We start from the raw sequence: 23,941 nt of genomic DNA on the forward strand, positions 1-23,941 counted from the left end.
AATTTTCTTGCTAGGTCTTGTGCAAATCTGAGTTATAAAGTTAGGGTGAAAACATTTCTTCTTCATTTCAAATGAATATAAACCATTTGAAATAATTCAGAATATGGCATTGCTTGCATTATAAACCTAGCATAGACAGTTCATCTATTTTTTTTAGATTTAATTTTGTTTTTTTTTAGACCATTTCCTTGAGGTTTCTAAACCGGATTATATTTATTGATGTTGCCCAGTGGACCCTGCCTGTGGCTCTTCTCAGTTCTTTCTAGTACTAGAAACTCTATATGTCATTGCATCTGGGAAATAATGGCAAAGTAGACGTGCATTGAAGGAGTTCTTTTCCCTATCTCTCGCTGACTTCTGCCTCACCCCTATATGCTTCCTGCCCTGAATATAGAAATAGGATCTTTCTCAAACCTTCTCATGGTGGTAGCTCCAGTAAAGGGATAGGTAGGAGACCTAGGATAGGTGGAGATCTCCTGTAGGGTAGGCAGTAGCAGATTAGGGAGGGAAGGAGGGTGTATACCCACTAGAACCCAAAGAAGCCCTGCCATTATCAGCTGGGTCTATATGAGTTATTTTTAAGTTGTCTATATACCAGATTGAGGATCCCTAGCCCAAAAATCTGAAATCTGAAATGCTCCAAAATCTGAAACTTTTTGAGAGCCAACATGATTCCACAAGTGGAAAATTTCACACCTGACCTCATGTGATGTCACAGTCAAAACACAGTCAAAACTTTGTTTCATGCACAAAATTACTTAAAATATTGTATAAAATTATCGTCAAGCTATGTGTATAAAGTATATATGAAAAGTAAATGAATTTTGTGTTTAGACTTGGGTCCCATCCCCAAGAAACATCATTATGTATATGCAAATACTGTATTCTAAAATCAAAATATTCCAAAATCCCAAACACTTCTGGTCCCATGCATTTTAGATAAGGGATATTCAACCTGTATTGGAGATTGCCAGAATGTGGTATGCAATTCCCATCTGTCTGCAGACAGTCAACATATTGTGGCACTGGCTTTGTTTGTATGTCATTGGATTATAATTTTTTTCATGGAATTTTTTTTACTTTTTGTAAAAGTAATAGATTCTCAGAGTAAAAAAGTGGGAGAACATACAGGAAATGATTTCCTTATTTCGGTCACCCTAAAGATACGTAGTGTTAGCTTTTGGAGTAAGTTATTTTGTATTTTGTATTTATTTTTCCATCTAAACCATATAAATAGTCATAAATTATGTATATCCTGAAAAGCTTAGATGTATATATATCCAAGGGAGAAAAGCAAGTGCCTAAAATCCAATTGCTTAGTTTTCTGCTCATTTATATGGCGTCTACTCTCTGAAGGATAGACACAAAGAAAAGTTTTATTCTTCCTTATGCTTTTTTTTTCCTTTGCACCTGTACTCAGGCATGTTGACTACTCTCAGTTTAATGTCATGACCACTGATCTTTATGGGCCTTTAGTGCTGACTGGAAATCCTACATTTCCCTAGTCCACTTATTTCCCATTTGTTTGGATAATTTTTACATACTTTCTCATTTTCTTCAACCTGTAACACTTTCTTCTCTTTCCTCACTCTTGGCTGATAATGCGTATGTTTTCCTGTTTCTGTGAGAAATTTGTACATGTCCTTACCTCCATATCTACTAACCTGAGTGCTCAGGTACCCCATGAGGTTCACTTCCCTCCACTTACATGGATAAACTGTTCATCTGTCTATGAACAACTTCTCTACCAGACACTGGATCCTGTTCCTTCTCACCAGCTCATGGACTTTACCCCAGCAGTTGTTCTATTTTAGATGAACATTCCTACATGATCATTCCCATCAGCATACAACATGCTACAATGTCTTTTATCTTTAAAACAAAAAGACTATAGCACAAACTTTTAATCTCACATTCCCCTCTGAGTATGTTTTTTCTGCCCCTCTTTAATAGCAAAACTCCTAAAACTTCAACTTTCTCTACTTTTTCTCCTGCCGTTCTTGATTGTACTGACATCAGGGATTCAGTGCCACTGTCAGTATCACTAATTGGGCAAATGTCAGTGACGTTTGACATGGTTGATCACTCCCTCCTTTTTGAAGCACTTTACTTGGCTCTGAGATAGTATTTCCTGCTCCTCCAGCCTCCCCAATGTCCTTTGTTGGTACTACTTTGTCTCCTTGTCTCTCTAAAGTGTCTTGGGCTCTGAATGTGCAAAGGCAAACATACCTTATCTCCTACCCTTGAGGGGCATGCTGTTGAAATTGAGATGCTATAGTAAGAGGTTTTTACCTTTTTTTTTTTTTTTTTCCTGAAACAGGTCTTGCTCTGTCGCCCAGGCACAATCTCGGCTCACTGCAACCTCCACCTCCCGGATTCAAGCGATTCTCCTGCCTCAGCCTCCTGAGTAGCTGGGCTTACAGGCACGGGCCACCATGCCCAGCTAATTTTTTATATTTTTAGTAGAGATGGGGTTTCACCATGTTGGCCAGGCTGGTCTCAAACTCCTGATCTTGTGATCCACCGCCTTGGCCTCCCAAAGTGATGGGATTACAGGCGTGAGCCACTGCGCCCGGCCGGTTTTTACCTTTTTAAAGTCTCTTCACAATTAAAGGTGTTGGTCTATGTCTTGACACACTTACGTGTTCTACCAAGTCAACTTGGACAGGCCACAGGGACGCTGTAAAAGCTTCTTTCCCCCTGTTCAGAGATGTTTAGTTTTTTGTCATATCTAGGTTCTTAGTAACCTGTCTGGCTTGCTCTCTGTTGCCGACGCAGCTTGTTTTCTTATACCTTTGTCTTAGACATGATCCTTTGTAGTTTCTTTACCTTCTAGCATATTTTCTTGTAGAAAATAAATGCCAGTTCTCCTTGTTCTTTGAATTTGTGGGTCAGTACTGGCCATTTCTACCACTGGCTCCTGAGATTCTGAACCCCACCAGGGAGGGGAGATCATCCAGAAGAGGCTTTGCTTGCTTGCTTGTGGCCTCTGTATCTGTGGACTGGGTTGCTTCTTTCATCCTTCTATCCATTCATCCAATATTTATTGAACACCTTTTCTAGGCAGTGATGATGAAGCAGTAGACAGAATAGTCACTGAGGTTTACGTGAAATAAAAAGAGATCTGTAGAATTTGTATGGTTTTTTAGTGTTAACAGCCATCTGGTCCCTTAAGATATGCCAGTCATTTTGTTTGTTCTGCTAAAGGTGTAGGAAGAAAACATAGGTAAATGATTTGCTTACCTTTGCTGAAATATGAAAGTAGGTAAATGTAGCAACACTTGAACCTGAAATTTAATACCACAGTATTTTGGCTTAGACAGTGGAATTTCATGATATATCTGATTTCAAGTTCCTTGTCCTCAACTCAACCCTGTATAGAGATCAACTGTTTTTGCTTTTTTGTCTTTACCATCTTTCTCCTGGTTTACCTTGGTTGTTCCCTCTTTTTCCCCTGCTTTTTAGTTGCTTAATTATTAATCGTAACTGTTAATTTGAGAAAATAACTCATTAAACTTAAAATGATAGCTAAATATATCAATCCAGACTCCCATCTGTCAGTACTTTTGACCACACTGTGCCCCCTACAGCCTCCTAGGAAAAAGAACCCCTCCTTCTCAAATAATAGAGGGTCTTAACCACATATGGCCTTATCTGTGCCTTACATGCATCTAGAAGGGCAAATTTAGATGGTGAATGTAGGTGTAGGCACTATGAGGGCTTCTCGGTTTTGACAGGTCAATTTTGTTCAGGCTTTATTGTTAGCATATAGAACAGAGATATGCACTAAATAAATATTTGTTGAGTAGATGAATCTGGGTGCCAGTGAGTTAAGACGTGATGTTAATATGATGATTCTTTTTACATAATAAATATTTGTGAGAACAAGTTTTGCTTCTGTAAACTTCATTAACTTGACATAACTCTGAGTGCTGCAAATGTAGTTTATTCAGTTTGGAAATATGTAGTACTAGATGAGCTCATACATATTATTGTGAACTGCTGCTGATACTTAATTGTGTTTTTGAACTGAGTCTTACTGGAAGCTCCCAAATGTAGTTCTGTGAATTTGTTGCATCAGATTTGCACTGGTTATTTAAAACAAAACATGTCTGGAAAGTGCTTAAATCTACCAAATCAGAATATCCAGGAGATGAGGCTTAATATTTGGTGTCTTTGTGAAATTATCTGAGTCGAGGAACCTCTAGGAAATACTTACTTGTGTAGCTTTCTTCAGTTTTCTTTTGATTTCTAAATTCCACAGTGCTATGGCTCCTTTTTATCTTTTATTGTTTGCTTTGGTGATGGCAATGCTATTTCTACTTAGTCAAAAGTATGCGGAGTCAGTGAGCTCACAAGCATGTGGTTAGAGATTTCTTCACCAGAAATGTATGTATGAATTTGCTGGCTTTGTTTCCTGGAAGACAGTGATGTGAAACCATGCTTTAAAAACAAATAAATCGCTGCACGTGGTGACACACACCTGTGATCGCAGCACTTTGGGAGGCTCAAGGCAGATCCCTTGAGCCCAGAAGTTCAAGACCAGCCTGGGCAACATGGCAGAACCCTGTCTCTACTAAAAATAATAATAATAAAAAAAGGCACGTGCCTGTAGTCCCAACTACTCAAGAGACTGAGGTGGGAAGGTCACATGAGCCTGGGAGGTTGAGGCTTCAGTGAGCTGTGACCATGCCATTGCACTCCAACCTGGGTGACAGAGTGAGACCCTGTCTCAAAACAAAACCAAATAAAACAAAAACAAGTGAAGCACATAACCCTAGCAGGGTTGAATTACATTATGCATGATGGGTAGGACAAGGTATCTTTTTGAGCAGAAAAACTAGTGGAAAAATTCTAAGTACATATATTTCCTTCACCCAATCATATTTACCCCAATAAAGTAAGTAATTTATTGAGATTTCTTTTGCTTTGTGTGTGTGTGTATATATATATATATATATATTTTTTTTTAACTTAAGAATGTACCTATTTGATTAGTCGTACACCATTTACTTAACGTGTTTATTTATTTAGCTGCTAAGCACACTTCTAAGTTTTGGATGTATAAAGAGAAGCCTGTCTTAACTTCCTAGCCTCAGAGGACATGATGACGTGGTGAAAGAACAAGAAAACCAAACGAAAAATGTTACTGTGGTGTTGTTAGAGAATTGTCAGTGGTAACCAGAGGGTATGATGGGAGCTCTGAGAAGGTGCTTCCAAAACAGTACCAACACTTAGGGGCAAGTTTCATTGCTCAGGTCTTGAAAGGTTAGTGAGGAAGAATTTGAGAGTGTAGAGTTGAGAGAGAAGGGATGACATCTGGGAAGATGGAACAGAATTTGTGGCAGCATAGGGGTATTTTATAGGAAGGAATTTCCCATGTCAAATTTTCCTCAAATAGAAATTGTCCTGTCTAAAATTGGTGCGTCTGTGAAGCTTTCTCTGTTTACGCGGCTTCCTTCCTTATTGTTAATTGTTCGGGTAACTTGATCAGTTTATATTTCAAATGCATAGGCCTTGTGGTACATACGTTATTTTGAAGAGAGACAAGGTAAATTTAAAAGTTAGATAAACTTAGATATACCAGTGCTATGTAGAACCTACATGTTATCCTGTTGGAATGCAACAGGGCACAAATTGTTATGAAGTGTTGGATATATGTATATTGGTGTAATAAACTAATGATACTGTATTTAGGCTGCTAAATTTTTGGAATAGAATATTAAACTGGGAGAACAAACTACCTAAAAAGTTTAGAAGGAACAATACCTTGAGCTCAACAGGGTCAGGAATAATTCATATTCTAACCAGTCAAAGTAGAAAACCTTATATTTCTTGGAGTATTGGATAGTATAACTCAGAAGGGTTTTGTCCCAGTAATGGGGCAAAATTAGCCAAACTAAATGCCTTTCTGGTACCCTATAACAAAACCTAGAACATGACCTGAAAGGATAACATGTTTCCAAATACCTACATCCTGGAAGAACCAGGAATGTGTTTAGGAATACAAAATATCTCATACCCGGTAGGTAAAATTTCCAGCATTCTACTCAGAAATTCCCAGGCATATAAAGAAGCAAGAAAAATATGACACACAATTAGAAAACAAATATTTAATAGAAACAGATCCAGAAATGACAAAGATAATAGAATTAGTGGACAGAGACATTAAAACAGTTTTGACTGTTTTTTATACAATCAAGAAGCTAGAGAAAACATGTTAGAGACATGAAAGATGTAAAAAGATCCAAATTAAACTTTCAGAAGTAAAACTATTATGTCTGACATGAAAAATGCACTGGATGGGATTAACAGCAGAAGTAATTGATGAAAATTTCCACGTTTGATGAAAAATATAGACACACATCCAAGAAGCTTAACAAACCCAGAGCACAAGAAATGTGAAGAAAATCATAAGATATATTATAATGAAATTGCTTGAAATCAGTGATAAAGAAAAAAATCTGAAACATAGCCAGACAGAGGGGGAAAAGAGCACATTACATATGGAAGAACAAATAGAAGGATGGCAGGAGTCAATCGTTGTATCTCATTGGAAACAGTGAAGCCAGAAGATAGTGGTGCAGAATCTTTTAAGTACTGATAGCAAAAACTGTCAACTAGAATTCAATACCCACCAAAAATTTATTTCAGAAATGAAGATGAAATAAAGACTTTTCCCAGACATATAAAAAGCGGGATAATTCATCATCAGCAGACCTGCATTATAAGAAATGTGAAAAGATGTCTTTAGGCAGAAGGGAAATGATACCAAATGGAAATCTGAATATGAATCTACAAATGAATACAGAGTACCAGAGATGGTAATTATGTGGATAAATGTAAATTACTCTTACCATAACTGAATATTTAAAGCAAAAATAATAAACACATTGTGAGGTAAAAGTTAATAACAAAAAAGAACAGGAGGGAGAAACATTGTTTGTTTCAAATGTCTCAGTTAAAAGGCAGATATGTTAGATTGAATAAAAAAACAGGATGCTACAGGAAATCTACTTTAAATACGAAGACACAAAGGTTAAAGTAAAAGAATGGAGTAAGGTATTTATATAGCTACTTTAGTTATCTTCATGATTGCCTGACTAGCAATCATGAAGATAAAAAGTAGCTATATAAATATCAGACAAAGATTTCAGAGCCAAGACTTTACTAGGAATAAAGAAGAGTGTTTCATAATGATAAAGAGATTAATTCATCAAGAGGACATAACAGTTCCAAACATTCGTGATCTAATAGCTTCAATAATCTTGAAGCAAGATGTTGAGAACTACAAGGAGAAATGGACAAATTCACACTTAAAGTCAGAGACTTCAATACCCCTCTCAACTGATAGGAAGGTAGAAAGAAAATCAATAAGGATACAGTTGACTTCAGCAGCAATATCAAACAGCATATCCTAATTGACATTAAGTGTACACTTTATCCAACAACAGTAGAATGCACCTTATTTTGAAATAAGAATGGATCATAAAGCCTCAATAAATTTAAAAGGATTTTAGACAGTGTGTAGTTCCTGACCACAGTAGAATTCACTTGGAAATTCATAACAGGTATCTAGGAAATCTCCAAATATTGGGAAATTAACATATTCCAACTAACCCTTGGGTCAAAGAAAAAAATGAAAAGGGAAATTACAGAGTATTATGAACTGAATGAAAATTAGAACACAAAATCAAAATTTGTGGCATGCTACTAAAGAAGTATATATAGAGAAATTTGTAGCACTAAATATTTGTATTAGAACAAAGGTCTGAGTGACCTTTAGGTTCTTTCTTAAGAAATTAGAAGAAAGAGAAAATTAAAACCCATAGTAAGTAGAAGGGAAATAATAAGAGAATGAAAACCAATGAAATGGAAAATAGTAAAACCATAAAGGAAAGAAAAACTGGCGGAGCGTGGTGGCTATTCCTGTAATGCCAACTTTGGGAAGCTGAGGCGGGAGGATTGCTTGAGCCCAGAAGAGCAGTTCAAGACCATCCTGGGTAACGTAGTGAGACCCCACCTCTACCAAAAAAAACAAATAAATAAAAACCCCAAACTGGCTTTTTGGAAGATCAATCAAATTGACAAGATTCTTGCCAGAATGATCAGATAAAAAAGAGAAAAGACACAATATCAGGAATGAGAGCAGTATCTTCACTTTAGATCCTTCAGATGTTTGAAAGATAATACTATAAACAACTTTATGCCAATAAATTCAGTTAAATGAAATGGACATATTACTTGTTCTGAAACAAAGTGTTCCAGAACATTGAAGAGGAGAGAAAATTCTTTCCAACTTACGTGAAGCCAGCATAGCACTCAGAAACCCAAACCAGAGGAAAACATAAGAAATCCACAGTCCAATCTCTCTCATGAACACAGATATAAAGATTCTTAATAAAATATTAAATAGAATTTAACAATATATAAAAAAGGCAATATATCACTCAAGGAGAAGTTATTCCTGGAATGGGTTGTTGGTTTGATATTTGAAAGTGAGTCAATATAATTAATCATATTAGCAGACTGAAAAGGAGAAATCATATAATTATCTCAGTAGATGGAGGAAAAAACATTTGGCAAATCCACCATCCATTCCTGATGAACACCTTATACAAAGGGAGTAGTGGAGAACTTTGTTAACCTGAGAAAGGACATCTACAAAAAAATTCTATAACTGACAGCATACTTAACGGTGAAAAACTAGCTTTGTTTCTAAGATCCAAAATAGGTCAAGAGTATTCCCCTCACCACTTATGTCATTGTACTGGAGGTTCTAGGTAGTGCACTAATGCTGGAAAAGGAAATAGAAGATACCCACATCAAAAAGCAAGAAATAAAACTGTCTTTATTAGCAAATGACATGGTTATATAGAAAGGCCTGTGGGATTTACAAAAGAACTCCTAGATAAATGAGTTCAGAATGCTTCCAGAGTATGATATATACAAAAATTATGATCCTATTTTTGTGGCGTAAAAATTATGCCTCATTGAAAAATGACCAAAAGAACATGGTTCTCTGTGGTTGATAGGTTCCTAAATTTTCTTTGATTTTTTTTTTCCCCCCCAATTTGGCTTTTCTAATTTTTTCATCAAGTGTTTAGTTTTGTGATAATAACAGCAATAAAGGGTATTGTTTTCAGAAATATAATTTTAAGCCCCACTATATAAATGTAAATATAATAGAATTTAATAATTTTTGGTAAACGTCACTATTCAAATCCTTACGTTTAAAACATGTAGGAACTTACATTCATTTATGTTTTCTTATTCTGACCTGCCATTTTATACATCAATCAGCTAATGCCACCTTTCCTTGATCTCCAAAATTTAAGGCATTGTGAGGGCCTGTAATTGCATTCATAATTCATTTCTCCCCGCGTACTGATGAGTGTCACCTGTGTACCAGTACTGGGGAATGCAAATGATGAGAAGACCTTATGGCCTCTGAAGCTTACACTTTTCACCATCCTCATCTCTTGCCATTTTCTCTCTTTGCTTATTGTATTCCAGCTATATGACACTTCTGTTAGTTCTTGGAAAGCCCATTCACTCTCATGCCTCACACATTCTTGTCAGGGATACTTCTTCACACCCCCACCCTCCGCCCCTGAAATCCATACTCTGTTATCTTCTTGGCTTAAATGTCACTTCCTCAGGGAAACTTTCCCTGATCCCCTGACAGAGTTGTATACTTTAATAGCACCTTACACTTGCCATTCCCAGAATGTATCACTGTTGTATTTAATACTTTTTGTGTCATCTCTAGTTGGAAATATTGTTGTAGGCTAGTATTTCCATCACAGGTATATTCTGCATTGTTCTGCAGAGGTGGGCTTTAGTTTATCTTGAGCTGTTAAGTCTGTTGGTTCATCTTATGATAAAACAACCTGGCCTCTGGCTGAATTATTAGCACAATCTGGGGCCGCGATTAGATGGAGCAAATCCAGTTGTTAATAATGTACCATAAACATAACTTGGAATTTCAGGTAACACAGGAAGAAGGACAGCAGTTAGCACGGCAACTTAAGGTAACATACATGGAGGCATCAGCAAAAATTAGGATGAATGTAGATCAAGCTTTCCATGAACTTGTCCGGGTTATCAGGTAAGCAAAACACATTCTAGAAGCATGTTTTAATAAATTAATATTAAATGTTTTTAGCAAGAAAGGATATTTTATATAGAAGTGATTCTTTTTAGGAATTAATGCACATGGTGCATTAAAATTTTTAAGTACATATTCTAGGCACTTCTAGAATATAAAATCCAATTTAATTATGAAGTATAAAGTACACATAGGATTTTGAAAAGAATAAATGCTGCTTCCAAAGGGGGTGATAGTGTGAAGATAGTGATGACAGCAGCTAACTTTTGCATGGTAATCTCTGCCAGCTTCTGTGCTAAATGTTTTACATGTATTATTATATGTAATCCTCACCATAGCCCAATAAATTAAACACTGTTTTATCCTCACTTTCAGAGGAGAAAACAGGAGTACAGAGAAAGAAGTTAAATAGCTTGTTCAAAGTTTAGGTATTAAATGGCAGAACTGGGGCTTTAATTCAAAACTCTGATTCCAGAGCCGGTGCTCCCACCTCATCCCAGGCTGAGAGTAAGCCAGGTAGTAGAGATTCAATAATCCTGCAAGATGTGAAGTATAATGTCCCACACAACAAATAATTTTTCTGTTAGATGCCGTAGGGGGCCCCGTTGGCTTAAAAAGTGTTAACGGGTTCCAAGAGGCTGAAGGTGTTGGGTGAAGTCTGATAGAATTACTAGATATGTTTGTGGGTGAGAAAAATGAAGTTGCTTTAGTGAGTAGGATTTGATTTATTATTTTGGGTCTTGGTGCCTGGCCCCTGTTTCATACTTTGCTCTGTAGATCTGGGAATCTCTGCTAGTTAGACAGTTTGATAGGAATGTGAAGTGGGCTGCCTTTTTTTTTTTTTTTTTTTTTTTTTTTTTTTTTTTGAGAGTGAGTTTCTCTCTGTCTCCCAGGCTGGAGTGCAGTGGTGTGATCTCAGCTCATTACAACCTCCACCTCCTGGGTTCAAGCAGTTCTCTGCCTCAGCCTCCCGAGTAGCTGGGATTACAGGTGCCTGCCACCACACCCAGCTAATTTTTGTATTTTTGGTAGAGACAGAGTTTCACCATATTGGCCAGGCTGGTCTCCAACTCCTGACCTCGTGTTCCACCCGCCTTGGCCTCCCAAAGTACTGGGATTACAGCGTGAGCCACCGTGCCTGGGCTTCATATTTATTTTGTATCTAAGGTAAATTGAGACCTGAGCAATGATCTTCTACTTATTAACTCCTTGCCCAGGCATTATCTTTCTGTGAAGGAAAAAAAAGTGAAGGTTATAGCTTTTTCTTTTTTAGTAGTTTGTTAAAAATCCCAGTCCCATTATTTTTTAATGGGTACAGAGTCTCAGTTTTATAAGATGAAAAAGAGATCTGGAGATGGATGGTGATGATGGTTGCACAACAACATGCATATACTTAATACCATCAAATTGTATACTTAAAAATGGTTAAGACGGAAAATTTTATGTTATATGTATTTTGCCCCCTTTTCCCATTCCAGTTCCATTTTAGTGTTAAGCAACTGATGGGGCAGTGCCTTCTTAAAATAATTGTGACTGCCTTTTTGAAATGTTGTCCTTGGTTTTGGTTCTTCGGCTGTCTCCTTATCCATCGGTAATTCAGGAATGAGGGGGGAAGTAAAGGAGGTTTTTTGTTTGTTTTGTTTTTAATGCCAGGAACTATTAGATATATTTTAATATCACAAGATCTTTAATCCTCACAACAGCTGTGAAAGGTAGGTTTCCATTATTCCCCTCTAAAAAACTGAGGCTCAGACTAGGTTAACTAACTTTGTCTAATACTGAATTTAATAAATGGCAGAACACAGATAAGACCTGCATACCTCGTAAGGTTAATTTTATATTGCACTCTAATGATGAATCTTTATTCTTAAGTATACCTTAGAGTCATGGAATTTCAAATTGGGATGGGAACTTAAGAGATTACTGAATCTGGTATCTCATCTGATTCAGGACTCATCCATTAAAGCAACTTCACAGCTCTGCTTATGCTGGTGTTGACGCATTTGTGCCCTTTTTTGGTGGGGGTAGGAAAGAGAGAAATAATATGCTTTGTTCCCTCGTTGAAGTTTAACATTGAAAAGCATATGCCCTTAAAGTGAACTTGTGGAAAAAATAACCTGTGTTTGTAATAGTAGATTACCAAGAAGGCAATTATATTTTAGAATTTTTTATCTTACAGGAAATTTCAAGAGCAGGAATGTCCTCCTTCACCAGAACCAACACGGAAAGAAAAAGACAAGAAAGGCTGCCATTGTGTCATTTTCTAGAATCCCTTCAGTTTTAGCTACCAACTGCCAGGAAAAGCCCTCATCTCCTCCTCCTCTCCTCGGTTTACATCTTGTCGGTACCTTTCTAGCCTTAGACAAATGATCACCATGTTAGCCTTAGACCAAGAAGCTGGCTAGTTCTTTCTGTGAAGCTAATACAATGGTCATTTCCAGACAAATTTAAAGGAAACACTAAGGCTGCTTCCAAGATTATCTGATTCCTTTAAAATATATGTCTATAGACACAGACATGCTCTTTTTTTAAGTGCTTACATTTTAATAGAGATGAATCAGTTTTGGAATCTAAGCTGTTTGCCAAGCTGAAGCCACAGGTTGTGAAATTTTTAACTTTTGGAATCATACTGCCTACTGTTACTCTAAATAGAAATATAGGGATTTTTTTAATGTGAATTTTTGCCTATCTTTAAACATTTCATTGTCAGCCTTTGTTAATCTTAAATACACTGAATTGAATCTACAAAAGTGAACCATCTCAGACCTTTACTGATACTACAACTTTTGTTTTCTGGTGGCCAAAATACCAAAATGCTTATTGTATTTATGGATTAAAAACTGCTCATAAAAACCTGTGTTATTACTCCTACTCTTGAAGATGACAATATTCTACGTGGTCAAATATTTGGACTCATTCAGGACTTAGACATTTCAGTGTACTTGATTTTTTAATTTAACTCTTTTTCACAGCCATGCTAAGGGTAAAAATGAATAATTTCTGTTTGTCTTCCTTTTCGAGTATTTCTGGATAAGGGATTCAAAAAACTAAAACTGTTTTTGTTTGATGTAATATAAAATATGGAATTGATCTTTCCAGGGTCAGAGATGATTAATGTTTTTGCTATATACTTTTATACATTATTTTCTTATCAAACTAGTTAACAAGTATTTTTATATGTTTGTATGCAGATATGCTTTCGCAGCATACCTTGTGTATATGTAAAGATAAGTATTTAATTCTCACTGTTCACTTTTAACTGACAAAGAAAAACAAGTGGAAACTACAGAAACTGTGGTAGAACTTTTACTTGCTGGTCTGGTCTTGGTTTTACCCATCTTTGGCCAGTCACATATCTACTCAAGAAAACTTCCCAATAGAGTACAACAGGATGAGACTCTGAAATCAGTTTTAATATTCCCTGCTAGATATTGATTGTTATATGAAGTATTAAGTGTAAGCTTTTAATGGATAATTAGTATAACTGTGGATGGCATCTGATTTTGTTTTTAATTCTGTGGATTGTGTTTAAGCAATTCAATAGTATGTTCCTGATTTTGAGATGCTAAGTGGTATTGCACAGTTGTCACTTTATCAAGTGTGTACAACAGTCCCATGAAGTTTATAGAGCATACCCTTGTATAGCTTCAGGTGCTAGAATTAAAATTGATCTGTTATCACAAGATGATGCTTGATTACTCATTGTGTTAATTTAGTGGTTTCTTAAGGGAACAAGTGTTAGCGAAACTTACTTTAGTAGCTCTATGCCTTTTCTCCAGTGTCTTAGGGTTTGAATCTAAAAGTCAGCATTGGTCATTCAGCAGGTGGAGTGGATGTGAAACATTTGATGTTCTTTGACTTTTTGAATATTTACTTAAGTCCATGTTTCTTAAACCTTTTCTATGAAGTGTTCCTGATAGAGAAATCCAACTGTAGAGGCAGGTGAATACCTACATAGATACCCCTCTGAAGATGAAACTGAAAACAGCTAAAGCCACACACACATTTATTTGAAGACCAGTAAAAATAATATAATTGGCCGGGCATGGTGGTGCATACCTGTAATCCCAGCTGAGGCAGGTGGATCACCTGAGTTCAGGAGTTTGAGACCAGCCTGACCAACATGGTGAAATCCCATGTCTACTAAAAATACAAAAATTAGCCGGGCATGGTGGTGGGTGCTTGTAATTCCAGCTACTTGGGAGGCTGAGACAGGAGAATCGCTTGAATTCAGGAAGCGGAGTTTGCAGTGAGCCGAGATTGTGCCATTGCTCTCCAGCCTGGGTGACAGATTGAGACTCTGTCTCCAAAAAAAAAAAAAAATTATATAATTATACGCTGTACTTGATAGTATAATTATGTCGATACGGAATTATTTTCCAGGTCTTCTAGTACAATTACTGCCCAGGAAGATACCATGTTTATCCTGTGGCCTTTGTTACTGTAGCACTATCATGTATCCTCGGTAGTACTTTCAGTTGGCAAAGTTTGTTTTAGTTAACTTCAGATAACAAAAGATTGCTTACATAATATCCAGATTTAATGAGAAACCCATCTACTTTTATTATCTCACTTCACCTTTTTTCCTCTTTATGCTTTACTTTGGATTATTGTTACTATTTTTTTGAGACGGAGTCTCGCTCTGTCGCCCAGGCTGGAGTGCAGTGGCATGATCTTTTCTCACTGCAGCCTCTGCCTACTGGGTTCAAGCAGTTCTCTGCCTCAGCCTCTTGAGTAGCTGGGATTACAGGCGCCTGCCACCATGTCTGGCTAATTTTTGTATTGTTAGTAGAGATGGGGTTTTACCATCTTGGCCAGGCTGGTCTTGAACTCCTGACCTTGTGATCCACCACCTTGGCCTCCCAAAGTGCTGAGATTACAGGCGTGAGCCACCGTGCCCGGCCAGATTATTTTTGTTACTACATCTTCAAGTCCCATCTCCCTCCCTCCCTGTCTGTCTGTCTGTCTGTCTGTCTGTCTCTCTCTCTCCCCCCCTTCCCCTCCTCTTACCTGCCTTCCTCCTCCCCTCCCCCTCCTCACTCCCCTTCCCCTCCTCTTCCTTGCCTCCCTCCCCCTCCCCTCTTCCCCTCCCCCTCCCCTCTTCCTCTTCCCTGCCTTCCCTCCCCCCTCCCCTTCCCCTCCTCTTCCCTGCCTTCCCCCCTCCCCCTCCCCTGCCTTCCCCCTCCCCCACCTTCCCCCTCCCCTGCCTTCTCCCTCCCCCCCCCCCCCCCCTCTTCTCTGCCTTCCCCCTCCCCCCTCCCCTCCTCTGCCTTCCCCCTCCCCCTCCCCTCTCCCTCCCTGACTTCCCCCCCAACTCCCTTTCCCCTCCCCTTCCCCTCCACCCCCTCCCCTTCCGCTCCTTCTCCCCCTCTCCCCTCCCCATCCTCTACCTTCCACCTCCCGTCCCCCTCCCCCCCTCCTCTTCCCCTCCTTTAGTAGAGACCAGGTCTTGCTCTGTTGCCCAGGTTGGAGTGCAGTGGCGCCATCTTGGCTCACTGCAACCTGCCTCAGGTTCAAAGTCATCCTTCCACTTAAGCCTCTTGAGTAGGTGGGAGTACAGAAGCGCATGCCACCACACCTGGCTAAAGTACTTTTTGTACTTTGTGTAGAGACAAGGTCTTGCCCTGTTGCCTAAGCTGGTCTCAAACTCCTGGACTCAAGCTGTTTGCCTGCCTCAGCCTCCCAAAGGGTTTGGATTATAGGCATGAGGCACTGCACCCAATCTCCATAACCATTTCTTCTGCTGTTGTTTAATCTGCTATGAATCCTATCCAGTGAATTTTCATTTTGAAAACTTTTTTTCAAAATTTTTTTTCCCCCTTGAAAAATTATATTTGGGTCTTTTTTATATATATTCTGCTTCTCTCCTCATTGTGTTCATGTATTCCTCTTAACCAGCCCCTCTCAACTGGTTTTGCACAACATTGAGCCCTGAATTAACGCACAACAGATACGGCATTAGGGCTCAAGTTGCATCTAGATAATTTGCATTGTACCTTTGCCTCTAGAATGGTACAGCCATGTACCATTCTTGGGAAAATCAAGAAAATAGTCACTCAGATAACTTTCTGTGGGGCTCAGTTCTCTCACAGAACTGTGATTGAGAAAGACTGCTTTGAATATTTGAATGTGGTTATAACAGCTGTTTTAATGTCTTTGCTGATTCTATTGTTTGTATAATTTTTGGATTTGTTTCGACCGATTTTTCTCTAGTTACAGGTCGCATTTTTTCTGTTTTTTCACATGCCAAGTAAGTTTGGTTGGATGAAGGACATTGTGTATTTTATGTTGTTGGGTGTCTAGATTTTGTTGTCTTTGTCGGGTTTCGTTCTGATAGTTAATTTACTAGCTGCACTTCAGTTTGATCCTTTCAAGACTTCTTTGAAAGCTAATGCAGCCTCAAGTAGCCTTTTTCCCAGGCTAGTTTAGCTCCACTACTAAAGTATGACTCTTTTGGGGTCTCTCTGCTGAATGCCCTGAACTATCAATTTGGCTTGTGGGAACCTGAAGAATTCCCAGCCCCATGTGAGCTCTATGGAACCATTCTATTCACAGCTCCTGGGTCATTCTTTGCCTAACCTCCTGGAGTTTTCATCCTAGACATATGTATCTTGATATTCAGCAAAGACTCATAGACTCTATGCATGTTTTTGGATCTCTTTTTATGTGTAGCTGTCTTCTCACCACAACTTTGTTCTGTGACTTCTAGTTGCTTCAGACTTCCTGTTCTTTAATGTCTCCTTTCAGCTCAGAGAAACATTTGTGTCCTACATGGAATCCCCCATCCCCTCTACAGTCTGGAGTGTGCCTCCAGGCAGATGGCCAGTGCAGTGTTGAGGCTTACCCTACTTCTTTCCTTTCCATGAGGATTGTAGTCCTTTGCTGCCTGGTGTACAATGTCTGAAAACAGTTGTTTAATGTATTTAGTCCAGATTTTTTTTTTTTTTTTTTTTTTTGAGACAGAGTCTTGCTCTGTTGCCCAGGCTGGAGTGCAGTGGTGCGATCTCGGCTCACTGCAACCTCTGCCTCCTGGGTTCAAGCGATTCTCCTGTCTCAGCCTCCCAAATAGCTGGGATTACAGGCATGCGCCACCACGCCTGGCTAATTTTTGTATTTTTACTAGAGACAGGGCTTCATCATGTTGGCCACTCTGGTCTTGAACTCCTGACCTCAGGTGATCCGCCCGCCTCGGCCTCCCAAAGTGCTGGGATTACAGGCGTGAACCACCGCACCAGGCTCGTCCAGTTTTTTTTTTTTTTTTTTTTTTTTTTTTTTTCCTGAGTCGAAGTCGTGTTCTGTTGCCCAGGCTGGAGTGCAGTGGTGCAATCTTGGCTCACTGCAACCTCTGACTCCCAAGTTCAAGCAATTCTCCTGCCTCAGCCTCCTGAGTAAGTGGGATTACAGGCTCGCACCACCACGCCCAGGTAATTTTTGTATTTTTAGTAGAGACGGGGTTTCACCATGTTGGCCAGACTGATTTCAAACTCCTGACCTCGTAATCTGCCTGCCTCAGCCTTCCAAAGTGCTGGGATTACAGGTGTGAGCCACTGTGCCCGGCCTAGTCCAGTTTTTAAATTGTCTAAGATAGGAGGGTAAATGTGGTTCTTGTTACTCCATCGTGATTGGAAGTGGAAGTCTTTCCCATTTGCCTTGTAGCTTTTTAAATCTCTCACTTGAAACTTTTCTTACAAAGAGTGGCCAGTCTCATGGAATGAATAGTCCTTGTCTGTGTGGCCATTTTTTCTCTATAATTGGGCGTTGGCAAGTTTTTTCATAAAGGGCCGGATTGTTAGTCATTTTGGGCTTTGCAGGCTGTATCTCTGTCCCAGCTACTCTAGCCTGCCGTTATAGCACTGAAGCAGCCATAAGCAATGTCTAAGCGAATGAATGTGGGTGTGTTCCAATAAAACTGTGTATACTGATGTTTGTGTTTCATGTCATTGTCATATGTCATGAAATACGACTCTCGTTTTGCAATTATGAAAACCATTCTGTACAAAAACAGATGGTGGGATGGATTTGACCGACAGGCCATGGTTTGCCAGCCCTGCTTTATAGCACATTTAGCATTTGAGTGATTCTTTAGAATCTCTTAAGTCTCTTTATGTGGAAGTTCTTTCAGACAGCATTTCCTGAATGGATCGTCATGAATTTCTGTTCTAGGTGTTTTCTTCCTATATTGTTTGTTTAGAGATTTACAGTATCTCAGAGTTGGACATTATGCCTTTATTGACATACATTATGCCCTTATTATGTTATCATTTGACTTTTAAAATTTGATGTAACAGGGTTGTATATACTTAAAGTCTAGCTTGCTCCTCTTCTGTTTATCACCACTTGTTTTAATTCATTTTATTTCTTTTCCCATAGCTGTACGCTATATGTAATGATTCCATTTAACAGGTAAGTGGGAGCCAAGCATAATATCTCATGCCTGTAATCCCAGCACTTTGAGACAACAAGACACGTGGATTGCTTGAGACCAAGAGTTCAAGACCAGCCCAGGCAACATAGCCAGATCCTGTCTCTATAAAAAAAGTAAAAATAGTAAAAATAGAAATTAGCTGGGGTATGGTGGCATATGCCTGTAGTCTCAGCTACTCTGGGGACTGAGGTGGGAGGAGCATTTTAGCCCAGGAAGTTTGAGGCAGCAGTAGAGCTATGATCCGATGATCAGCCTTATAGTGAGACCCCATCTCTTTATTTATTTATTTATTTATTTTTTATTTTTAGATGGAGTTTCGCTCTGTTGTCCAGACTGGAGTGGAGTGGCGCAATCTTGGCTCACTGCAGCCTCCGCCTCCTGGGTTCAAGTGATTATCTTGCGTCAGACTCTTGAGTAGCCGGGATTACAGGCATGTGCCACCACAGCTGGCTAATTTTTCTATTTTTAGGAGAGATGAGGTTTCGCCATGTTGGCCAAGTTGGTCTTGAACTCCTGATCTCAGGTGATCCACCCGCCTCAGGCCTTCCAAAGTGCTGGCGGATCGTGAGATCAAGAGATTGAGACCATCCTGAATAACTGGCAGGTAAATAGATAACTGGCTGGTAAATAGAAGGAGATGATAATCAAGTGGTCTGTTTCAAACGCATCACTTAATCACTTAAGGGTATTTAACCAGTGACTGCTTCTAAAATTTCAAAGTGATTTTTAGCAAAAGGTATTTTAATTAAAAATACTTGACTGAGCATATAGTTTTTTGTGTGTGTTTTTTGTTTTTGTTTTTTTTTGTGCACGGCAGTAATAGGCATTCTGGGGAAATGGATAAATGTGGAGATTTTCCTTTTTTTCAAATTACTCAGAGTCCAGTGCAGGAAGTTTTAGAGTGATGCAAACAAATGCTGGGACCCACTTTCAAGGCAGAGTAGGAAAAGCATTCAAAAAGTGTTGTCAAGTCCTGCAGAAGGAATTGTAGCATATATTCCTCCTGGAAAATCTGAGGGAACTTCTTAATTAGAATTGGTGTTTAAGCTGGAGCTTGATGGATTGGTAGGATTGAGATGGAGAGGAGAGAAGAGTGAGGGTGGAAAGATGGGAAAGGCTCAGAGTTGGCGGAATGCAGGGTGTATTCTGGACTGGAACGTTGGCCTAAAAAGATTCTACGTGCAATGGGAAAAAAATATGATAAAGTAGACTGGGATCAGCTTGTAGAGGGCTTTAAATAGGATGACCCTTCTGTATATAATGGGAAACTGCCAAGGATTCTGAACAGGAGGTGCCTGGATCTAATCTAGTGGTAGCATAATGGCAGAGAAGTGCAAATTTGGCGGTCCTTTAGAGGTTGTTGGAATCATGGAATCTGTCCTCTTAGTATTATAAACGCAGTGAGGGCAGAATCATGTCTGTTGTGTTTATATTGCCTGGCATGTGCTGAAAAGCCATTTGATGAATGGATGATTTCAGAAAGAGACGATGAAAACCTGAACTGCAGTGACATGGGGAGGAGGAGACTGAACACTGGAAGGATATCCAAGTGGTGTTGGAGTCTTCAAAATACTGTCTGGGTGACCAGGAAGGTGGTGGTGCTATTAAAATAAGAAGTATAGGCAACTCTGTAGTGATAGAAACTTATGTGACAGTCCCATACAGGGTTAGTCCAGGAGGCATTTGGGAATGGGGTATGGGAATTGGAGGCCAAAAGAGGAGGCTAGGACTAGGAATGCAGATTTAGAATTTGTCTCTTTTGAGCTTAGTGATTGAGGAGATAAGAATGGGTAATATCCTCCAGGAAGAGTGTGTCCGAGGAGAGGGTCCAAGAGTAAAACTTTGGGGAAAACAAACATGGGAGGTAGAAGATTAAGAGGCAGCAAAAAGCCAAGAGAAGTAGCCAGAAACTGGAGAGAACCGTGAGGCTGTTTTGTGAAGGGAGCCACGGAGGTGGTGGAAAGCATTGAGTGCTGTGCAGAGGATGGGGGAGTGAGAGGCTGCACTGGTCTTGTGCGGGTTGCTGATGATTTCCTTATATTTATTTCAGTCTTCTGGTTGTAGAAACCAGATGACAGTGAGTTGAGGTGTGATTGGAGGCTAAGGATGTGGAGGAAGTAAGTGTGGGCTCTTTTGAGAAATTCTGTGGCAAAAGCAGGGCAAGATGGGGAAGTTATCTTGTTTTATGGGGTAGGAGGTTAGAGGAATAAGAATAAGCCACTGCAAGTTACTTAGTCACAGATATGGAGGTATACAGATCTGGAACTAGATATTAACACCTTTAGCGTCTGAGAGATTTAGAAACCTAGTTCGCAGGTGAGCATATGCCTTTCTGATGGGGGAGAATGGCGCAGTGCAGCTTCTCAAGACTATCTGCATTGTAGGGCCAGGTTAAAAGGTTGTTAGTCTCCAGTGTTGTGGACTGATACTTTGCTAAATGTTGTAAAAAGTGAATTATTTGGAAAATAATCATTCTCCTATATATCATGGCAGTGTCAAATTAAAAGTTTCTGAACACTTGCTTTCAGTTTCTTTATCATTTGTGGATGTTATCAGGCTGCAGGTCTTGATTTGGGCAGCACTAGTGTAGTGAGTGGGGAAGGGAGCAGGAGAGTCAAGTGTTTTTCACAGGTGGCTCTTTTGACTTCTTCTGTAGGCTAGTGATTCCAGATTAGGACCACTGAGGAACAGTTGCATTCCAACACTAGAAAAAGAGGAACGATGCTTATACCAATTCCAGGTGTTGTGAAGGAGTCAATAGACTTGAATAAGATGTTTTCACCCTTTTCTGTGAATACTTACAAATTATTTGAGGTAAAGAAAAATTGCATAAACATGCAACTGCTTAAAATATGAGAATTATTACCAATCAGTTATAAAGACGAGTATTTAGAACAGTATGAGAAAATGTTAATGAATGCTATCTAGTGTTAAGACGTTATGAATATTATGAATGTTAAGTGAAGACAAATTTCATTTTGCTCTGATAACTGTAAAATTATGCATGCATATTTTATTTGTCATGACATTTTCAGTTATAAGTGACAGAAGTGCAACCCAAACCAGCTTCACACAGTGCATGCATTTACTCATTTTTGAAGTGAGGGTTGGGTGGAATGCAGTTGGCTTTCAATGAGTCCTACAACAGGATACCATCAAGACCCATGTGTAAGAATTGTCTAAATTGTGGAGGTGGAGTAGAGGCGTCTGCTAGTATGAGAGAGCTTGTGTCGAAGCCTAAGGCCAGAAAAGGTAAAACAACTGGCCCCAACCCTCACAGGTACTCAGGTGCAGCAGTGGTTTGAACCCAGGTCCCCGGTGCTGAACCATGACACAACCTCTGCTCTCCACCCTACAGAGCGTGTGAAGCCTTCTGAACCAACCGGGTTTCTAAAGCAGGATGTCATTATTTAAATTTGACATTTTAGTGTGGATCTTTTGCTTTCAGATTTCAAAGGATGTAAATTGAAGAATTAGCTTCATGCTAATTAGCATTCAGCTGCTATTTATAATTTGTTACTGCATCTCATTTTCAAAAGGGATTTATTTTTATTCTCCCTATGTTGGGCAATATGAAAAACAAAATGAATCATTCTCTTATTAAAACTGATGGCACCACATAACAAAATAGAGGAAATGACTGTGTCTTCCTTGAGTCTATGCTATAATTAGGGATTAAACATTAATGTTTAGGGTGTTTTTTTTTTTTTTTTTTTTTTTTTAAACAACAGAGTCTATATCGTTAGGGAATAAATATTTAGCTCCTTTGTAGCTGAACTTCCAAAGCTGAGCTCTTTTAATGGTCAGATTCCATTATAAACTGATGAGAGACCTTTCTACAGGTCTTTGAGCTTTCTGATTTTTTTTGAGACAGAGTCTTGCTATGTCATTCAGGCTGGAGTGCAATGTTACGAACATGGCCCACAGCAGACTGCCTCCTGGGTTCAGGTGATTCACCTCAGCTTCCAGTGTAGCTGGGACTATAGGCACGCACCACCACGCCTATTTATTTATTTATTTATTTATTTATTTATTTATTTATTTATTTATTTATTTATTTTTGAGACTGGGTCTTGCTCTGTTGCCCAGGCTTGAGTGCGGTGGCGCGACCTCGGCTCACTGCAACTTCCGCCTCCCTGGTTCAAGTGATTCACTTGCCACAGCCTCCCGAGTAGCTGGGACTACAGGCACACACCACCATGCTCAGCTGATTTTTGTATTTTTTGTAGAGACGGGGTTTCACCACGTTGGCCAGGCTAGTCTCAAACTCCTGACCTCAGGTGATCCACTGCCCCTGCCTCCCAAAGCCTGCTGGGATTACAGGCGTGAGCCACTGCGCCCAGACAATTTTTGTATTTTTTATATAGACAGGGTTTTGCCAGGTTGCCTTTTATTTAAAAAAATAATTTTTCTTTTATTTAAAAAAATTATTTTTTTGGCTGGGCGCGGTAGCTCAAGCCTGTAATCCCAGCACTTTGGGAGGCCAAGGCAGACGAATCACCTGAGGTCGGGAATTTGAGACCAGACTGACCAACACTGGAGAAACCCTGTCTCTACTAAAAATACAAAAAATTAGCCAGGCGTGGTGGCACATGCCTGTAGTCTCAGCTTCTCAGGAGGCTGAGGCTGGAGAATTGCTTGAACTGGGGAGGCAGAGGTTGCAGTGAACCGAGATTGCGCCATTGTACTCCAGCCTGGGCAACAAGAGCAAAACTCCATCTCACAAAAAATTTTTATTTTTTAACTGTCGTCTGAAATGTGGGTTAAACAGAAGTCACAGAAATAATTTGAGAGTTTTTGTGTATTGATATTCATCTTAGTCCTTTTAATGTTGCTATAACAGTACCTTAGGCTGGGTAATTTATAAAGAAAAGAGGTTTATTTAGCTTATGGTCCTTCAGGCTAGGAGGTACCAGAAGCATGTTGCCAGCGTCTCTTCCGTTTCTATTGAGGGCTTTTCATGGTGTGCCATAACATAGCGGGGAAGGTCAAAAGGGACATGGACGTGTTTGAAGAGGCAAAACCAAGGGGCATCCTAGCTTCGTAACAACCTACTCCCATGGGAACAATTCTGTGAGAACTAATTCAGTCTAGAGAGAGTTAGAACTCCTTCACTATAGTGGTACCAAGCCATTCATGAGGGAGATGCCTGCATGACCCAAAGCCTTCCCACTAGGCCCACCTCCCAACGCAGCCACCTTGGGCATCAAATTTCAAATATGAGTTTTTGTGGGAATAAACTCAAGCCATAGTACATTTTAGCCATGCACTTGACCTATTTCTGGAGAGCTATAGTCATGTGAGAATGTATAATGTACCCTTACTTCCTGGAGGGAGTACATAGACTTTGAGTATCCCTAAAATGTGTTCAGTACGCAAAGTTCAAATTAAAAACAGCACAAATG

The 23,941-nt window shown here is 39.3% G+C and overlaps 1 protein-coding gene across 1 annotated transcript in view; it reads left to right on the plus strand.

The window, feature by feature from the left end:
• Nucleotides 1–13,794, plus strand: part of RRAS2 (RAS related 2) — a 79,254-nt gene extending 65,460 nt beyond the window's left edge. The window contains exons 5-6 of the mRNA XM_050759422.1: nt 9,993–10,111; nt 12,291–13,794. Coding sequence (XP_050615379.1) covers nt 9,993–10,111; nt 12,291–12,378 — 207 coding nt within the window. The 3' untranslated portion in view covers nt 12,379–13,794. The remainder of the gene's footprint in view (nt 1–9,992; nt 10,112–12,290) is intronic.
• The last annotated feature ends 10,147 nt before the right edge of the window (nt 13,795–23,941 follow it).

This window comes from Macaca thibetana, chromosome 14, assembly GCF_024542745.1.
Source record: "Macaca thibetana thibetana isolate TM-01 chromosome 14, ASM2454274v1, whole genome shotgun sequence".
NCBI lineage: Eukaryota > Metazoa > Chordata > Mammalia > Primates > Cercopithecidae > Macaca > Macaca thibetana.